This window comes from Tenebrio molitor, chromosome 1, assembly GCF_963966145.1.
Source record: "Tenebrio molitor chromosome 1, icTenMoli1.1, whole genome shotgun sequence".
Taxonomy (NCBI): Eukaryota; Metazoa; Arthropoda; class Insecta; order Coleoptera; family Tenebrionidae; genus Tenebrio; species Tenebrio molitor.
Window position 1 is genome coordinate 13732226 of NC_091046.1, and position 21463 is coordinate 13753688.

Consider the following 21463-nt stretch of genomic DNA (forward strand, 5'->3'; position numbering starts at 1 on the left):
GGTTAGAAGCCTTCAATTTAAAATCTCCCAATCCCTCGCTGGACGAAGTATAATAATTGAGCACCTTTTACGAAATATTAAAATATATGTTACTACCAAAATTAATTTCAATATATCTATACGTGCAGATTCTTACCCAAAATTTTGTGTTCACGATACAAATTAATTTTACATCCAGAATGATGTGCCATGTGCTAAACTTTTTTAATATTCCCTAAAGTTTTATGTGCTCTACAATGTAAGCAGTTTTCTTAGTACATCATCAAACAAGCTCCAGTCTTATATCTTCTTAAATATGAAACTAATAATTGATGAAAGTACACTTAAGAACTAAAGGAGATCTTCAAGTGAAGTAAGTACTTATTTTATTTGATTTATATTCTGATTTGTAGCAATCACATGGCACTACACGAAATTACCTTAGTTTTGGATATTTTCTAATTAGTGGCATAAACTTGAAAATATTGCGGAGAAGTCTTTTATGTAGGTACAAAGACAACTCAGTTTATTTTGTAAACAGGTTCTAATTATTCTTTTTAAAAAGCACATTATAATTTTATACTTTAAATAATTCTTTGAACCATATCATTAAGTTAAACTACCTTCAATTCGAAATTTGAAAATTTTTGAGAACGCCATTTATTATCTACTGTTAAGTAAAACATGTAAGAAAATGATTAATTATTATCGGTATAATTAAATGCAGTACAGCAAATTGAAGCTAAAACTAAAGGAAAATATTAAAACAGAAAGTAGCGAAAAAGTGTCCTGCGTGGGGTTTCCAATTCGTCACTTAGGATGAGAAAATTTGACGAAATTGTCGCTAATTTACAAGTCATACAATGAGAACTGTACAAAGGATAATTCATGGCAATATCTAAAACCATGGCATTTGCAGAAAAAACATAACTTTTAACTACGCACTACAAAAAAACAAAATTAAATTTTGCCCTAATCACATGTAAATAAAAGAAATGACTAGTAACTTTATTTGAAAAACAAACTAAAACGCTTCAAATTAAATAAGAAAAACTAATAAAGTATAGTTAATACTAATCAGCCAAAATCTCAAAAAACAAGACAAAATAAAACATACAGAGAAACACACACAATAGCTATTTACGTTACAAGACCGGTAGTAACGTTTTTATGGACGAGCTAGTGAATTATAGGTCGAGCCCGATAGGGCGAGACTTGCAAACTAGCGAGGCCATAATGCGTCTACCGGTCGTGTGACGTACTATGGCGGCCGTCACTTTCTTGACATTCAAGTAAAGTGTAAATAAACCTTAAGGAATCGTAACCCCACTTTCGATTCTTGTCAGTTTGACAATCAATTTAAACTGTTTGAAGCTCAGATATTCCAAAAATCCGACATGAATGAACAAAATTAGAGCAATCGTACATAGATAATCTGAGGTAAACGTTCTGTGTAGTAGAAATGACAAAATAATTTTGAGTTTTGAAATTTACCACCCCAAAAATAACGTTCATAATCAAGACGGTAATCATGATGACAGTAAAGTGCGGATTACAATTTTTTTTTTTTTGAATTGACAGACAATGACGGCCAAAATTTTTTGGCCGGCATAGTACAAGATTTTTTAGTATACTAAGACAATTATTTAAAAGAAAATAAATTTAAATAAAAAAATTTGACTTTGAAAAAGATTGCTATGCCTTGTTACTATGATAACAAACGATTCATCAAAATTCAGTCTGTCGAAGTTTTTCATGTGATTTCTTTCATTTGCGCTAACTTCCTTTAATAAAATGAATTCTCACAACCGAACCGAAGCAGAAGTCAAGTTTTCTTCCCAGACCACCTTTTGGAAAAGGTAGATAGTGCGCGATCAAACTTATTGCTCCAAAAATCATCGGGAAGATATTTGTACAAGTTGTTCTACAATTGGAGAATACGAAATAAAGTTGTTTGGATTGATCAAAGGGTAATGCTTGCCTTTAGATTTAGAAAACCATTTCAATGATATAGGTAATTGTACATTTAATTTTTATATAAATAAAATCCAATAAATCTGACGAATTATTTGACATTTGCTACCGGCCGCCGTAGAAAGTAAAACGGACTAGACCATAAACATGTGTCTACCGGACTCGTCGTCAAGGCAGTAGACACCTACTACCAGCACAGTATACTAAAATAGTTATTTACGAACCAAGTGCGGGAAGATGATGTTCCCGCATGAGCGCATTTTTTAAAGCACGAGCGACGAAGGAGCGAGTGCCTTTAATTAATGCGCGAATGAACGGAAGATGTCTTCACGCAAGTGGTTCGTACAATATTTTTTGTACGAAAATTAAATTAATTTTTTTTTGTTTTAATACATTAAACATAAACGAACATAAAACCAAGTAGGCAGTGATCTTTGGTTATTGGAAACGATTGCTTCACTTGATATTTCAATTTTTGCAATAATTTGTGAATTTTGTAGGAACAATTTTCAACGATTATAAATCTTTCCGTAATTTTTTAATGGAGGAAAACCCAGGGAAGTTGTATTTTATGAACTAAATTTTATTATTATCAAGACAGATTTTTTTTTTAATGCCTCAAAGGGCCAGTGTTTTTTGCAATTTTTACATTCGAGTCGACCGGGAAGCACTCGTTTCGGAGCGAGCGTTGGATGTTGGAAGCGTTGCTTTCAAGGCTATGAGTACAAAAAATACAAAACAAAAACCATTTCTAATTCTAAACACAGCTCAAAAAATATAATTTTGTACATGTTTTAAATACATTATTTGCTGGAAGACCAAAGCTTATAAAGTTGTCTTAACTTAAGTGTAAATAAAGAAAGCCCGGCTTGGATTGCATAATGTGCAAAGCATGCATGCATAATAATGGCATAATAAATTGGTAATAATAATAAAAAATGTGAATCTAGTAACATAAATGATCCTTCTTTGAAAGGAGGAATTTCATCGATAATATATCCTAGAACTCTAGCGTCCGCTACATGTGAAAGGTTATTACCGGAACAAACAAGGAAAGATTTTAAATTATGTAAAAAAAAAAAAATGTAATTTAATAAGTAGAATGTTACTGAATCAAAATCTAATTTAAAAGAATATTACCATTTATAATTTTTTGAAGACGAATCACTACATTTGAATCCTACAATAAAAAATTCGATTCTACTTTACCAAGACCGATTTAAATTTAAATTAAAACAACTTGGCAAATAAAGCAGCATGGTCTTTATAGTATCAAATATCCTTAAAATATTAGTAATTACTGCAATAATTCAGTAACACAAGAGGTACGCAGAGTCCTTTATCAAGATCCTGTAAAACAGAAGTCCTGATTATACAAAAATAATAATGTTATTTACTCGCTATACAAGCATATAATAATGAGTGGAGGACAATACTTTACAATGAGTTGGCAAAATGGTGGTAGTAGGCCTTAAGAAGGATCCCTGCTACCCCTACTACCCCATTGTCCATCACGTCACAATGTATAAAATCAGTGAATCTTTGCAAGTGTTTCTAATTGCCTTACTACAATGTGTTTAATTTTAAAAAATCGTTATTCCAAGAACCATCAGTCCAATGGTCATAAATCGTACGTAGACATAAAACACAATTTGCCATTTAAAAAAACTGACAACAACGTCATTGCACGGAAACCGAAATGGTTGGAAAAATAAAAATGATGGAAAAATGTTTCGTTTAAAAAAATAAAATTGATCTGTGCGAGTTCTTTTCGGAAAACTCAACGGAAAAGATAATATTTTCATTAATCCAAGCTTTTGGCTCGCCCCCTATATGTATTAAACAAGAAATGTCTTCCTTTTATCTTTTTATGCTGCTTTATTTGCCACTTTTAATTTTTTTCTTTACTACATTATGTAGATGTTATCTGACCTAGAGCGCCCAATCTAGATTTATTGTTTTGGTTTTGGTCTAGATGTTTTTTATATGTTTAGGTCGTTACAAAGTAGATGACGTGATTCAAGAAGAAAGAGAAGACTGCTACTTGGCCACACTGCACATCAAAGATGCCTCAGCTACGGATTCCAGGGCATATTATTTGGCTGTGGAGAACGACAGAGGAACTGATCGTCATGCAGTTCAACTCTTTGTGAATGGTGAGTCTTCAGACGTTCGCCTGAAAATTACGATTAGCTTTTATCGATTCTTATTGTAATTAAATTAAATTTGACGTTTCGATTATATGAAAATATCACGGCATTAAATCAGTCTAATAAATCAGTCTAAACAGAATATATTAAATCCATTCAATTAGCCGACGCTGCAAAATGCTGGAAACCCCCAAGGTATAAGTTTAATTATGAGTGGTGCCGTATAAAATTTATTCGAAATTGCGAGTATTGAAGTTAAGAACTGGCTTTAATTAAATGTCTCCAGAAGGTATACGTATTATTATTATCTTAAAAAGTCTCCATTGCCATATTTGAATAATGAAAGTCGCGCTGCAAATTGGAATTAAGGCAAAACTTGTCTGAGAGAGTTATAGGTATCGTTAAATATGTAAAAATTTTAAAAACTTAATTCTCTACAGAATTTAATATCTTAATTTAAAAGTTTCTTTTTTCTAACAATGTTAATTTTTTATCAAATATTGTACAGATTTTACTTAACCAGTTACGAACGTCTCATTTCAGAATTTCATTAGTTAGACTTCTTTCAAATATAAGTTTTTCTATTTTTCATAAATAACTAAATTACGGTGTCTCGTTGTTTCTTCTCTTTCAAATTTTCCTTATTCAACTGAAAAAATAAATCAAATTTTTTGAATGACAAATATGTAGTAATAAATTATACCATGATAATAATTTACAAGCAAGAACCCAAGCAAGGATGAATTTCAATTTGTAGCAGTAATTTCAAAAAATATGCAAACATTTACATTACCTACAAAGTTCTACACATAGATATTTTCAGGGGACAACAAGAGACAACACTATAATATAATATTAAATTATTTACTGGCGTTTCGTTATCACTTCTAAAGTAGAAAGTAAAATTTTACAACACTGGCACCACTTTCTATTATTAAAGGCTTTGTCACCTCACCACCGAAAGCAATACATTTCACTTAATTAATTCTTTGTCCGTGCTGCAAAATTTATGTCTTTTTCTGTTCCAGAACCCTTGCAAATGAGTACACTTGTCAGTTTGACAGGAGGGCTACTCGTAACTTTTCTTCTGCTAGTATGTGGGTGTGTGTATGCCGTCCGTACTGAGAAATGCTGTTTTGCCCGTAAGTTTGTCACCTTTAACCATAACAATGTGAAATTACTCTTTCCGAACAACAATCTTATCTTGACTCGTAAAAAAGACGTATTCACCTATTTTTTACGAAAGATGTCCTTTGTATAAAAGCCTATATAACAAAGATAACGCTTATGAGCTGAAACCACCACCAAGTTTATGTTGTTTCTTTTATATATCTTTTGTTCTTAGGGCACTGACGGTTTAACTCGTTTATTGATTCTCTGTAAAATAAATCGTAAAGATATAAGATACAGATGTTTTCTACAATGTCGCTGCAATATAAGTTGGTTTATGGTTGCACATAAATTACTGCACGGTACCTTTACCCTGTACTATCCATACACTTATTTCATATTGACTCACTCATAATGCTCTAGTATGTATTAAGCAATATTGTACACCAACCAAATATAATCAAATAAACAAATGCCCTTTCTTATTTCACAAATTGTGAATGGATGGTAGTTAAATAAACACACCTACCATAATTACCTTCCGCAGAGTACACGTGGTGTGACGTTATAATACTTTCATAAAGGAAACATAAAGGGATAAAAGCAAGATATATAGGAAAAGTATCAGATTGTCAAATTTCAAGAGCTTAAACTTATTACAAGAGAAAAAAAGAATACATATGTATACATATACAACGAAATGTAAAATGATGACATTAAAGATCTATTCAAAAGATCCAAAACGACGTACAGATTCCCGAATAAAAGAAACGATTCTAAAGACAATATGAAAAAACAATTGATGGAAATGATGAGCTTGTTGAAAAACTTATCAGACAACATAAAAGAATTAAGAAAGAAACAGCATATTAGTAGCAAAGAGATGAAAATAATATGTACAAGAAGAAATAAGAAACCCGAGAACTGAACAAAAAGAATTTAAGAAAGAAGTAAAACAATTGAAAGATATCAGTGAAAAGGCATTGAAAGAAATGGAGGTTCTGAAAGAGTATCAAATGGAAGGATAGGAAAACTTGAGGAAGAAAAGAGCAGGAAAAATTAAATACTCCAAGGAGCAAAAATAGACACAAACAACCCCAGAGCGTTAAAAGAAGGAATGGAAAATTTTATAAAGAGAGTAAAAGTAGAAGCTGCAAAGTAAACTAGGAGAAAAAACGTCTGGTTAATAATAATAATAATAAAAATGACAGAAAGGGAGAAAAAATCTACATAAACGATAATCGGACAAGAAGAGAGAAAAGAGAGGTCCAAGCAAAAACCAGAAAAATTACAAAAAAAAAAGAAATCGCTAAAGGTAAATCAGTCAAAATGGGATTCCGAATTAATGAGTAAATCTGGATCTGGAATAAAGAGACAAAAATTAGGAAACTTCAGCAAAAAGAAAAATTCACCAACTCAAAATATCACAACTAATATCTGTTCACGTTGGAATGAACATCAGTGGTGCAAATGACCTGACCTGTTACTATGACAACTCATATGAGTTAATGCCAAATGTGTGCGATTTGCACCATTGATGTTCAATCCAACGTGAACAGGATATACATGATAATAAAAGGAAGTAAGAATGAAATAAATGAAAAAACTTGGCAAAGAAATGGCACACGAGCACACGAGACAAAAGATTATATGAAGGAAATAGGATGACTACAAAGACAAAGGAAAACGAGAAGTAAAAGTAAACTTACAAGAAAAGTATAAATACAAAAACGTTGCTAAATTTTATCCTTTAAAACTGTTATTTGAACATTTTTCTCATATAACCGTTATCGAGTTATTCTGTGAAAACATGTTTTTTGCATCTTTGATTCAGGATGGCGGCTCGCTTAAATTTAAATGATCTTTTATAATCCTAAAAGTACTTATCTATAAGTTATTTTGCTGCAATAAATAAAATAATTGAAGTAGAGCCTCTACAAAATTTATAAAGTCATCAATTTTTTAAGTAAGCATTAATTTAATAGTATATTATGATACAAGTTTATAAGGAAGCCTTTAAAGCACGCGCGACGAGTTTAAGAGCACGACGCGTAGCGCAAGTGCTTTAAAGGCCCTTATAAACGTGTATCATACGCTATTTTTTATTACACCTGCACTAACGGCCCTATTCACCAATGCCAGTTAAAGTTAACTGTAGGTTAAATTATACGAAAGCATTGTTACAACAATAGGTATCTAAGTAACGAAGCATTTTAACCAACAGTTAACTAAATGGCGTTGGTGAATATGGGCCTAAGATCTGTAAATTATAACAGAAAAAGTAAATTGAAATACCTTTTCCGAAGTAATCTCTGTCATTAATCGTTGATATAGAAATGATCAATTGTTGTTTCGTTGCTATCATAAATTGTGTATAATAGTATATTATGACACGAGTCTTATAAGAAGCATTTTATCGCACGCACGGTTTTAGAGCACGACGAGCGTAGCGAGAAGTGTCCTAAAGGAGTAAATGCGATAAAATGCCTTATAAACGAGATGTCGTACAGTATTTTTTCTACTTTGCCACTTTTTCAATGAAAAAAAAAATTTAAAACCGTTAAAGTTGAAGGATTCCACCCAAGGTCACGTCTGCGGTCTGCCGCGTCACCACAGTATCCGTAAAATTAAAAAATTAAATTTCACTATTTTTAGTATTATTATTATATCACGCCTTTTCCTATTACGATACGCAAAACAGTATCGTAATAGCATCAGTACGAACGCAAAGTAGAAAAAGGTCTATTTATCATTGTTCAAAATGTAGGTGAATTTGTTGTTACCTAAGCAACCCTTAAAGCTTTAGTGTTTTAAAGGCCCTTTTTCGCACGCATTTGAGTATCAAAAACAGGGATTATGATTCAGGTATAATAAAAAAAATCATTAAATTAATGTTTACTTAATTTTGTTTTATTTACCTTCTTCTGAAATTAATTATAACAGCAAAGTAAATAAAACATATTTATTGCAAATTAATCTGTATGTAACGTATTTATTTTTTTATTTATTTTTTTATTTATTTTTTTATTTATTTATTTCTTCGATTTTCATAATCGAAGAAATAAATAAACAAAAATAATTGGTATTTGTATTATGTATATAAAATCCACTCCTCTTACAAGTACTTTTCTTTATATTAACTACAAATGCAAATAAAAATATGAATGGATGCAGTATTTTATGCAAGAAATTAATTTCCGAATGACCAGCTAATAGTTTCACTTTTTATTAGAATTTGTTCAAAGCGTCATTTTAAAGTTATTTAATAACGAATATTACATTATACTGAATATAAATCATTTTGACACTTTAAATGAGAAAAACGTGTTTTCCATTGTTTTTGTTGGCGGAAAAGTGGCACGAGACAGCGTAATGAACAGTGCTAGTATTGCCGCCATTAGTGCTTAAAAAACCCTTTGATGTATTGTAACGTTAACATCAAGAGATGAGTAATTATGCACTTTCATAATCTTTTGATACGTTTCTTGATGACTAAAGGGAATTATTAGCGATTTTCTCGCGTTTTGTTTATTAACAGCGACCTGCTCTAATCACCTCTTAAGCTGAAAGACTGCTCAAAAAATGCAAATGATTCGGGACGGGTAAACATTTTTGAGGATGTTTTAACCATTTAAGTGATTATTGTTACTTACAGGCTATTATGTTCTAGGCAAGGGCGATTTCAAACCTTCAGATATTGATGGGTGAGTATTATTTTTTTTCTCATTTCGAAAATAAAAAAACATCTCCCACAGTTCTTTTTTACGAATCGGTGATCTTGAAAATACAATAATTTCTTGTTCGTCTCTTTTGTGAAAGAAAATGAAAACGCTGAAAATGACTATGTGTCACGATAACAATCTATAACGGTAACAGCCATCGGCACAAAGTTGGCAAAATCAATACCGAAATTGTAAGTAATTAGTCCCGATATTACGATGATTTACTAATTACTTCCCCCAATTCGCGATTATTTATGACTTCCTGTCATGCTTGCCGACTATCAAATGATCCGTGAGTTGCACTTCGATGTAATTTGCAGAGAAATTGCTATCCTTTAACAATGGAAAGCACTCTTCGGGCAAAATACGAATTATAAATCGGAAAATTCTCATTTCGAGATGAGTACGACGAATAGAATCTTCGACCTGGTGCGACCTTGAAACTCATTTACACTCCACCTTTGTCTTTTGTGCGGGACAATATTGTACTTCGCAGTAAATACTAATCAGGAGTCTATTCAAATTCGTGATTGCCTAATTCAAAGCCAACATTTTAAAAGACATCAGCTGGTGTGTATTAAATTTCCAGAGGAGAAAACTCCGTGATTGGCTTCAAAGTTCAACAGAGAAGCTAAACATCCTAGACGCGACAGGAATAAATATGAATGTTTTGATACGACAGATGGACGACTCAGTTTACATATTGCCAGCTGAAAGCTTTCAGCCGGAGATAAACGGAGTAATCAAGTAGAAACATGCCGTCGTTATTCGCTCGCAGGAGAGACACACGGTTCTATTTTAATTGTTATTGCAACATAAAGACAAATTGTCAACAGTTTATGTTCCTCCACCTTTCGATAATGTTCTTGTAATTCAGACAACTTAGCGAGAGGATTTTCCGTGATTATCATGCAACATTTATGAGCAGTGTTACCTGAGCTTTGACAATGCAGGCCCGGCTAATCATTCTCGCTCGAATTTTACCACAGATTGCAATGTCATTGAATTGAAATCGTTTGCCTAGGATAGCAGGAAACGTAGTGCTTCTCGTACGAAGATTAGAGGAACCTTTATCGTTTGGCAATCAGTGTCGGGTGTGTTATTTGTGGCTGATATCGCATATTTATAAGGAAGAGCCCGAAAAGCTCCGACTTGTTTATATTGGCAACGCTGGCTTATCAACGCCCTTTCGATAAAGATACGAAAGAGTTGTGTTCCAGGGTCCAATAAATTACTTTTGTAAGCAAATCAGCTCGGTATAATAACCACCCGTCTGTTCTTCATTTCAAGTAACCATCGGTCAACGTAACTTGGTTGATTTTTCAAATTGAACAACAAATTGTTTAAAAGTTTACGACCGGATGCATTCGGTCAGTATAAATAAACTCGTGTTTATAAACGCTATTTATTCAATTGATAGTATGGACAAATTCGCTTTGCTTCGGCGTAGAGTTACGTGGTTGTCATGAAGGTTCAGTTTTATGATCCAATCTGTTAAAACGCTGTCTTTATTCTTCGTTTTACGACAGGACGGAACTCCCTTCTCCTTGCCTTGCATTACTGAATATCTAAATTATGCCTCCAAAATGAGGATGCTTTCCTCCCCAGGAATGCCGAGTAATTTTGCATATAATACATTACTGTCTAACACGCTTTATTGCAAAACGACGCTCTTATTTATCATTTTATTGTTCGGTAATATACATTTTTACATGTTGATAAGACAAATTAAGCTGGTGTCAAGCTAAATTAACATCTCACGTAGCTATATATTATTTTAAAATTTGCTGCTACGTACATCACACAAAACAGTGTAAGAAAAAATAATGACAAACTTAAAAATACAGGTATTTATTTTCATTTATTATAATGCAAATAACATCAACAACAAACCTAAAATGTTATAAAACGAAGCTACGATTTCTCATATGAAAGCAGTTAACTTTACAAAGAAATTGCTAACGATGAATGACTATCCAGACTATCCCAAAATGCGAAGAACATTACGTTATTAAGTAAAGATGAAAAGACAATAGGAAAGAAAGGAAAGAAATTCCTTTCCTTCATTTTCTTTTTGAAAGCGATTTTGACAACATATTGGATTTATCTCTACAGTAAATAGTTGGGAATAAATTTCAGGGTGAACTCCTTACAAAAAATGTCGCTTAAAACCTAAATAATGTTTTTCGTTAAAATGAGTAGTTTTCTCAAAAAATAAAATGTAGTCCACTGTTGGAGAATTTCTCTACTGAGTTCATTTGTCTGCCTAAAATCGCATTAGTTTAGAATTTTGACATACGTTAAAAAATTCAACTTTCCACGTTTAAATTCTTTCTTTAAAACCATTATTAAATCGTAGTAGTAAAAAATACGGATATGCCAGAATACGTTTATTTTTATTTTTTTGAGAAAACTAAGTACTCATTTTAACGAAAAACTTTATTTAGGAATTAAAAGCCACATTTTTCGTAAGGAGTTCACCCTGAAATTTATTCCCAATCATTTACTAACACCCTGTATAATGCGTAATTTTTTTATTTTTTATATCCAATAGCACAGTCAAAGTCAGTCAGTATGGAAGTGTCAAAACTTAAATTTAAACAAAAAATTATGAAACACAAAAATTAACCCTTAGTTAGGCGCACGGGGTTACCCGTTATCCCAAGCATTTTAAATTTCACTGTATCTTTTGTATGCAACTTTTTATAGGTCTGTGAATTCACGTAATCTTGTAGAACTTTGAGAAATGTGAGTTCAAAGCAGCGATTAATGGTTTTTTTCTAAAAAAATAATAGTCCCATTTGCACCCCATGCGACCAATTGTGCGACTTTGATGAAGTAAGGTATTTCCCTTCATTTTCGGCAATTTCAGAGTTTCAATAAATCAAATCTACAAAATAGCATTGTAAAGCTCAGAAAAAAAATATCTTCATGTAATTTTATATGGATGAAGACCGACAAAGGTCAAAAGATAACATGAGGATTTAAAGAGGAGTTCGCCTAATTTTACAGGGAAAAATTCCATTTTTGCCAAAATCCCTGAAATGTAGATTAGAAAATCAATCCGCAGAAGAAAAACTGAACCAACCCCCCCCCCCAACGTAACTCAAATGAGGTTATATTTTTGTCTTAAAAAAAAAGAAAAAAAGAAGGAAAAACTGCAACAACTGTGCAAAACCCATTTGGAATCTTCACTCCACCTTCTTGTGTGTTCATTTTATACAGTAAATTTTCTTTTCATATAATTAACTACCATAAATTTTTCGTTTAAATATTGTCTGTCTAAAAAATATAGAGTTACTTTTATTTTTCAATAACACCCATAATAATTAAGAAAGAAAAGAACCTAGAACCATAAAAGTCAAACAAAATCGTCAAAAAAATGTAAATGATGTTAAATGGATAACTCTGAGCTCTTGTAGCTTTGAAATTTTTTTGACGATGTACCTACCATCAGTTTACGGCGTACCATTGAGTTCTTCTGCGAATTAAGAACATCAGTATTAAAATGAACTGCCGAAAGCCAGAAGTAAATATCTGTTTCTGTTAAAAAAAAAATAACTGCCAAAAAATATTTCTGACTTATAAAGATAGGAAATTTATCATTCAATTAAAATTCAGGTTTGACACTGTAATAATTGTCCCTGTGGTTTCCACTAATAAATCAGTGAGATCAGACTGTCAAGGATTTTTCTCTATTCTTCATTGAGAGAACAATATCAAGATCCCGGAATGACTACGGTGGCACCTGTTATAATTATAATACATTTCCCTACAGCATTCTATACATATTCAGTTGGACTGCAATCTGAAGAACATGCAGGCCAGTTCACTTAGTCAATACTTTGTACATAATCATATTTTTCCCAACACTTAACTTAAACTAAATTAGGATCCATTTTTCAGTGTGACAGAAGTTCTAATTAAGTCATAGCTTCAAACTTTTTCCTCATTATACGCATATTTACCAGACAACACTAATTTTAAAAATTTATAGAAAACTAACAGTGACAGTTATTACATATAACCAAATTATTACTAAACTTCGTCCAACGAGAGATTGGGAGATTTTAAATTGTAGACTTGTCACCCAACACTACAAAATGCACTAGAATACATTAATTAGAGCATCATTTCAGGGCAAAAATGTTGCTGCTTAAAGGGTACATTTCAAATTTTACGTGCGCTGGGTACTACTTTCTCTACGTAGAATTTAGTGATTTTTTATGTCAACCAATCTCTCGCTGAACAAACTATTCCACTATACCGGGATATCAAAAATTATCTTGGTCAAAGGTGGTCATGGATTGGAAAACGTCCGTCTCAACTTATTTCGTGTGACGATTTCTTCGGTACGAACGATTGGCCTACGTGCACCTTTTTTATAAGTCACAGAGCCAGTTTCGCGAAACACACCAACACAATTTGTAAGATATGCATAAAATTCCTTCGGCATTACTGCAAAGTGTGGGAAAAAAATAAGAAATAAAACTTTTGGACAGATTCTTACATGGACAATTATTTGAAAATCCATGACCACCTTTGACCAAGATAATTTTTTGATATCCCGGTACAAAACAACAAATATTTATTTCATAGACTATTATATCATACAGAATTTACTACCCAGTGGCAAAATATACAATAATTGGAGATTGAAAAGAGAACACAAATACGTATACCTACAGCATTGACGAAACAAGCCAATAATTTTCGGTCTGACTACCACAATAACTCAATAACTAATATGTTATTTTGACATGGCCAAAAAAAAACTCAAATTGAGCCAATCCTTTCCAAAATATTGTCAATAAAGTACATATTCAGCAAAAAGATGGCAAAACGTACATATGTATTTAGCAAATTAAAAAAATATATTATTAAAAGAACAAAAAAGATTAAAGAATTCCTGGATTTGATTCAGAAGATTTTACAAAGCTAGGATATCATTTTAGAAGAAAATGTCAATTTTGTAAAGGAAATAATACTGAAAGACAAATGGCTAAAGAATAAGAAACTAGGTACCTATACATTGCACAATGTATTTTTCCAGAAAAAACAGCACAGCAGAACCTACACGATCATTCTAGACTGAATAAAATAAATGCCAAAGTTATTCCTTCAATTGAGTGGAGATTCAGTAAGTCACATTTTGTCCTACTACGAAAAGTAAAAACAAATAATATTATTCAGTCCATAATTATAAGGAACGAATGTTATTCTTTAGCACAATCTTTTATTGAAAAAAACAACAGGAAATAGTATAGGTACAAAGTAGTATCTCAAGATCAAGATCTCAAGATCAATTCTTCTAAATTATTTTAAAGAACATAATACCGTCGTCACATGGGATTCCCATATGTATACCTTGTTAAGGGGTGTCATTAAAGAAACATAACGTAACAAGCTGCCTCGAGGCGCGCTGTTGTTTCACAAGAACTCGTCCATGCACACATCAGTTCTTGCGAAATTTGTGATTTCAAAAAGTAAATCACTTCATAACCTAACCTAGCTCCAAACAACTACATAATTATTATGTACTATCTTTTTTTCAAATTTGGTAAGATTAGCAGATCAACATGGAAAAAGTCGAAATTCACTTTTAATTTTAGTTTTAACATATGTCCCCAAAAAAGAAAACGACTCCATAGCTCCCTTATTTATCGGGAGATTTTAATTATCTATAGGTACACCAAATTAAATGGTTGTGAATAGGCTATAAGATGGCCTACTAAATTCACGTATAGCCCAAAGGCTATAATATACTGGGTGCCCCAAAATTCGCGGAACAACATAGTAGTACGTTGTTAAGTAGTGATTAAGACATCAGGTAAAAATGTTTTAAAAAATCAATCTTCTTTTTTGTAGAAGATATGGACCTATTCGTTACTCTAAATGTGGCAACATTTAAAAACATTCCATGCATCCCAATAGTCTGCAAATATTTCATTTTTGTTGTATCCATGGAAATGAAAGGGAAAAATCAAAGCCATGTTGCCGTGCGCTATTTAAGGTAAAACGAACGTAAAATTACTACTTGGAAATGCTGGAAATAATGAAGAAAATAATTGCAAACCTGATCACAATCGTTCAGAATTATTAGGCCACTGGTTAGTAAAAGACAAATAGTCAAAATCTTTTTTAATATTTAAAATAAATGAGATCAAAGCTGCACCTTTTGAGCCTCCATATCTTCAAATCTAAGAGGTATAGAATTTTTTAATTATTTTTCTAGTTATTCTCTAACATGAGTTGACATTGCCTCATTGAGTTGTTCCGCGAATTTTGGGGCACCCAGTATAAAGAGAACTAAGAATGGTATTTAAATCCAACATTTTAGTCACCACTCATATTATAGATAATTGTAGATTAAAAATAGTTATTTGTACAACTAGTTATGAAAGTCATACTTTTTTTCATGAATTTGCAGTTTGATTAACGAGGGCGTAGCCCGAGTTAATCAAGAAAATAAGTGAAAAAAGAAACTTTCATAGCGTGTTGTACACACTATTTTTTTTGCATATCGATGTAAGTTGAGAAATTTGGTCTAAAAAGATTTATGAAAAATTACAAAAAAAAAAAATAGGTATGCTTTGACAATCATCTCCAAGGAGATGGAATAAAATGATGCTACATTCACTACGATTTTTCGTGTAAAAAAGTGCTACTTTCACTACGATTTTTCGTATATGCAAAAAAATATTTTTATACGGTCCTGTGGTCCTACTCTTTAAATGTTTAATAAATTTTATGCTAATTGTAATTTTATAGGCAAAAAGTGGACATCGAAAAAACTGCCACCGGCCCAGGGGGCATTCCTGCAGATGCCATTTACACAACAACCCCTCGAGGTCACGGCAGCCCAGAAACAATGAAGGTACGTCTCGCCGCCATGGTGCTGCAACCCCCCACTAGAGTGTAGCACTGCACCCTCGGACTGCGGCGGAACAACGGCTTTAAACACGGCCGACCCGCCACAGTCATCGAGTACAAGTGTTAACTGTTTTGAAAAAAATTCAAACAACTCAGTTTGAAGGTTCCGGTGCTACTATCAAATCGTCGATTCCGTGTTCACCCATCGTATCCATTTAATCATAATCAAAATGCAAAACGATGCCATCGAATCATTCGAATGAACGAGAATGTCGTCAGTACCGCTTGTTTTTATCGCAGTTGTGGCCGTGGGAATTAAATTACTTCCTATCCATCGACGTAACGTATCACGAATAAATTTTGCATCGGCTAAATGCGGAGCACAACATAACAAATCATCTACTTCTCCGGCTAATCTAATTCTCCTTATTGGATTTAAGACCGAAATGTTTTGAGCGGTTCATAAATTGTAATTCTGTCAGGTCCTTAAAAAGGAAGCGCGGCGTTCTCCAAACTAACCAATTGAATTTCAGTCGGTGCTGTTCGATGGCAGCTGAGCATCGTGAAGTTTTTATCAAACAATGTGACGACAGGTTCTATCAAATTTTCAAAACAGTTTACACTGCTATTTGAAACTGTTTTGGTCACAGACGCACCCAGCAAACTTTACCTAAGACTCAAAGTTTTTTTATTCAATAGGAATAGACCTGCAAGTTTGTCTGCTGATTTATACTTTGTATGCCTTACTGTTCATGCTTGTAGCTAATAACGTCATTAGACACCTAAGACTTTTTAGCCGTTCCAGATAATGTTGTTATTAGTTAACAAGTTTGATTTATCTCGATTCTAGCAGTTAAGTTAACAGACTTATTTTATTTTATTAGCCTTTGTTTTTATACATTAACATCGCGAAAAATAGAGAATTCTTATGTACATATAACGAGAAATTCGAATAAGCCGTTTGACAATAATCCGCATTAAACAGGGTAGGAAATCTCTATTTTTAGCTTTTTATTGCTGTCCTTCATTACGACAAACTAACCACCTAATCCAATACTAATATTACCAGATTGGAGTAGAATTTTGTACATAGAGAATGTTTTATAATTAATATACACTAACGCACTTTGCACTGTTGTAAATATTTGCACATGCACCATTTAACACTGTAGTTTTGAGAGTTTCGATTAAATTTTTGCCCACTCACAGTTAAAATATAATTTATTTGTTGAGTAATTAAGATGTCGGAAGGTACGCACAACGTTTCCCGAATATCTTAATGCACAAATAAATTATTGCCAAATGGCACTCACACAAGGTTTTTTGTTGTACAACAGCAACTTGCTTTTTTTAGGTTTTTTGTCATTCTTATTTTTGCAATTTTTTTATTTAAATAGATTTTAAATTTTATAAGATTATTCTAATCATAGTTATTTAAACAAAATTATGCCTGGATAAGAACCATCACAGTAGCAACGACAATTTCAAACTAAATAAATCTAATTTGCTAATTACGTTCATAGTGCAGGTAATGCAATGTCGAGACAGGCGTTGTTATAAATTGCAATTTCAAGATGAAAATTTACATAGGATTTACAAAAGTCTAGATGCAAAGTAACATACCAGTTTATTTTAATTTTTTGGAGAGATTTACGCATTTATTTTTAATGAAATCAAACCAGGAAAACAATTTTCAACAACGTTATAATACAGGATTATTCACGTAAAATGACAAGCCTGACCAGGTAAAAATGCAACCCAAAATACATTTTACAAAGCATACTTTGTGTTTTGGTATTTAAAAATAAAGTCAGGATTGGAAAATGTTTTCGAACGATGACAGAACCGACATGATCCTACTTACCTATTACTTTTGTGATCTTAATTGCTTATCGTTGTTATTAAATCATACTTTGTTGAGAGAGGTATTTTTCTGTGCGAACTTGACATTCATTAGATTGACTTTAACAGCTGTCTATGTTTTATGTGCATTATGATAATGTAATAACTTTATGAATGGTATTTTGGGTTGCATTTTTACCTGGTCAGATTCGTAATCTTACGTGAATAATCTTGACGATAAAATTTTGAGTCATAGATCAAAAATTGGCAAAAATTACCATATCGGTTTTTTCACTATTAGTAAATGCCATCCTTCGCTAATTTATTCCACTTTACGTCCAATGTTATGAATGTCATAACAGAAGCAAACAATTGTTGCTAAGAGAAAATATGGGTATTATATATAAAGGTCGCTTTAGTTTCATTTTGACAACAATGCCTGACAGTCTGTTTCAACGTAAAATATTTTCATTTATCTGCAATTCTTAAAAGGTTCTTAAAACACTCTTCAACATGCTTTACCTTCAACAATTTTAACCTTAGAACCTACACATCTACCATCGGTTAAAGTTTGTATGATACTATATGAATCACTCTGTATACAGGGTTATTCACGAGAGACTGCCGATGAAAATTTCGTTATATGCAACCCAAAATACAAGAAACCCCTAGAACTTGATATTTTGTTTGCAATCCAAGAAGCTTGGCAAATAAGATTAATCATGACTCTTTCTCTTTAGTGAGGTTATGAGCAAAAGCTTTTACAACAAACATGGGTGTTGCCTATTTGGAAATCGCTGTCTGTAAATAAATGCAGCTTGCGCACCATTTTTTTTACATTCTCCATATATGAGAATCATGTCCGTCTTTTCATCTTTTGTGTAAGTACATTATGAAAAAAGTCTTGAGAAATTATGATTAGTGAAAACTTACATGACAATAAGGGCCAGCAATCGTTGATTTAAGTATTACTTTTTATAAATTTAGGAAGCTAGAAACTATTGGAAATTGTAGTTTCGGTTGCATATAACGAAATTTCATCGGAAGTCTCTCTTGAATAACCCTGTATAAATTTAATACTACGAGTACAATACTACATTATTCAATAATACAATATTTTAATTCTTGTATCTAAAATTTGTCTCTGCTTTTACATAATATCCAAAGCAATTCAATTGAAGTTTAAGAGAATTAGTTACTGAAAAATTCTTCTTCAGTCTTACTTATAACTGTGTACAGACAAAAAGACCTTAACAATGCTAAATCGCTTCCCGCAACCCAATTTTGAGCTGCAGGAAATTACTTTCAAGTTCCTCTCGTACAGTCGCTTCAATGGTATAAATAGCTAACAGTAAATGGTAGCATCTTTTTCATTCATACAAAACTGCAATTAGAACTCTCCTGCTCGAAATCTAAAGATGAAATTGCTTAACAGGGTCCTAAAATGTATTTGGCAAAACACAAAATGTGATTTACATTCAATTTCTCCTATTTAAGTTCATTCAAATAGCAAACGTTTGGTGAAGACGATGAAACAAAAAAGGTTAGATTACATTTATAAAAACATCGGAACATTACCACTGGTGAGAAGAGTAAATTTTGTCTTTTATGTTGAAATTCATTGCACTGTCTGAAGCGTAAATTGTTTTATTACGAAATTTAAGAAAATTGAAGTCAAATCGCATAAATATGAATTAAGTATTTAGAATTAATTTAACTGGTTAAAAAATAACAAAAAAACATAAATTAATGATTAACATTAATTGATATGAAGTATAGCAAAAATTATGTTTGATGAGTTCATACATGCAGTTTAATTGCAATAAATTAATTTAAAACAGCACGATGCACTATTTCAGTACAGTAGAAATTGCCTTTGTGCAACATAGATGTTTGTTATATTTTGTTCGTTTATTAACAATAGTTACCATTAGGTAGGTAAAATTGTATTTCTAAAAATTTTGCGTGTTTCCATTTAGCCAACTGAAAGAATATCTATCTACGAAATCTATCTAGAAATTTCACAAACAGAATGATCTTATAAAATTTACTTGTTTTCATAAAACAACAAAGACATAAAGACACTTCACATATTATTTAAATTCGTTCTACTGAATTTGCATTAATGCATTCGTGCTAGCTGTTGTACAACATTAGTACACTGTACATAATTACACTTACACTGATTTTCCACACAGACTCCTGTCCTGAGCACATTCTCAAACCACCTCACATGATTCTAATCCTGCCCGTTGTCGCTGGTCGATGTGGTGCCTCAGTCGGCTAGAAGATCATCGCACTACACTTAATTATTATGACTTCATTCATTGTAAATTTGTAGAACCTTCCGGAAAACGAACAGTTTAAATTATTGAAACTAAAACTCGAAATGGTTTCATCTCTTCTTCGGCTAATATAGTTTACTCTGTGTAGAGCGTGTAGTTTAAGTTGTTCATTTTCCTAAACAATACAGACTAACACAATCTAACATACTGCTGTAAATATAGCAAACCACACTCACATTCAATGGTAGAAATAGTGTACAAGAGAAACCAAAAGAGAACGTCTACTCTGGCCTAGAACCGAATACTCTTCACTTGAGAAATCGCGAATTATCGCTCAATTTCTTCGAATCAGACGATAACGATACTGAAAAGAGTTACCAGGATCGAAGCAAGTATTATAGTTTTAACAGATACTCTAACCAAAAACCTTTCGATAATTGGTCGTACAACACTGTAGCTATGGGCTCGCACAGAGCGTCTTTGCCTGTAGATAACAAATATGTTCGCCGATCTCTTAAGAAATATAACAAGAATAAAGACAGCAGGCCCAGACCTAAACCTTTACAATTTGAAAACGAAAAATATTATGACCACGTGTTTCCGAAACGGGAAGCAAGATCTAACAGTACTGACTTATTTTATCAACCAAATAGTTTAGATCATGCGGAGTTGTAAATATAATATATAAGTCGTCGTCAGATACATTGTTGTACATTTTAAATAATATTAAATATGTAAATATCTCGCTAGTATTTGTTCATGTCGTTTTCATTTCTCTCGGTTTATTTAATTCAGTAAACAATCCTAGTCAAAGTAAATTTTTCTACGTGGCTGTCCTGTTACCCCATTGTCATATTGCAAAAATGAAAATAGACATTTAACAAATTCATTTTGTAGAGATAAAAATGTTGTATCACCTTATCACTGTCAACGATCTGCAAGTAATCTAACATTATAGCAATTAGTAAGTAGAGCAGGTGGGTCTTCTCAACATACAAGGATTGCCACATTAAGTAATATTTCAAAATTAAACTGTAAAGTTTTGTGGAAAACATCTAAAATGTGCTCTTTGAGGCAAACAAAAGCCATCCAATAAACTATACCTATTTACTTTCTTAACCGTTTCTAAAATATCTCAACTTAATGTTTGAAAGCAATGAGCATAATAAATATTATCCAGTTGTAAGTAACTAAATAACACTAAAAAATTCAAATAACCATAAGAACTTCCTATATGACTAAGCCTACCCTCTACTTATTACTCTTCTGTAACTGCTACAACCAATTTTAATTAGAATCGTGCACATGTTACTAATTGTAGTAAGTAACTATTTATTTAGTCACCTATTTACTTTCTACTTTTAGAAACTTAGGTTGATTTTTGTATTTTTATAATTATCTCCATATTTAGTTATTTTAGTTTTTACAAAGAATAAACCAAATCTAATGTTAATAGATAGAGATCTTCTGAATATATGTGATGTTACAATAATAATAAAATGACTTAAATCAAACGTGTTATTATTCT

The 21463-nt window shown here is 32.1% G+C and overlaps 1 protein-coding gene across 4 annotated transcripts in view; it reads left to right on the forward strand.

Moving 5' to 3' along the window:
* LOC138122306 (irregular chiasm C-roughest protein) overlaps window positions 1-21227 on the forward strand; it is a 329893-nt gene extending 308666 nt beyond the window's left edge. The window contains exons 9-13 of one of the 4 annotated variants that reach the window (XM_069036512.1): window positions 3948-4109; window positions 5132-5245; window positions 8869-8917; window positions 15707-15812; window positions 20158-21227. In XM_069036512.1, coding sequence (XP_068892613.1) covers window positions 3948-4109; window positions 5132-5245; window positions 8869-8917; window positions 15707-15812; window positions 20158-20610 — 884 coding nt within the window. In that variant the 3' untranslated portion in view covers window positions 20611-21227. Of the gene's footprint in view, window positions 1-3947; window positions 4110-5131; window positions 5246-8868; window positions 8918-15706 lie in introns of all 4 variants that reach the window. The other 3 variants (XM_069036513.1, XM_069036515.1, XM_069036514.1) reach the window with 3 other exon arrangements.
* Window positions 21228-21463: the final 236 nt, after the last annotated feature.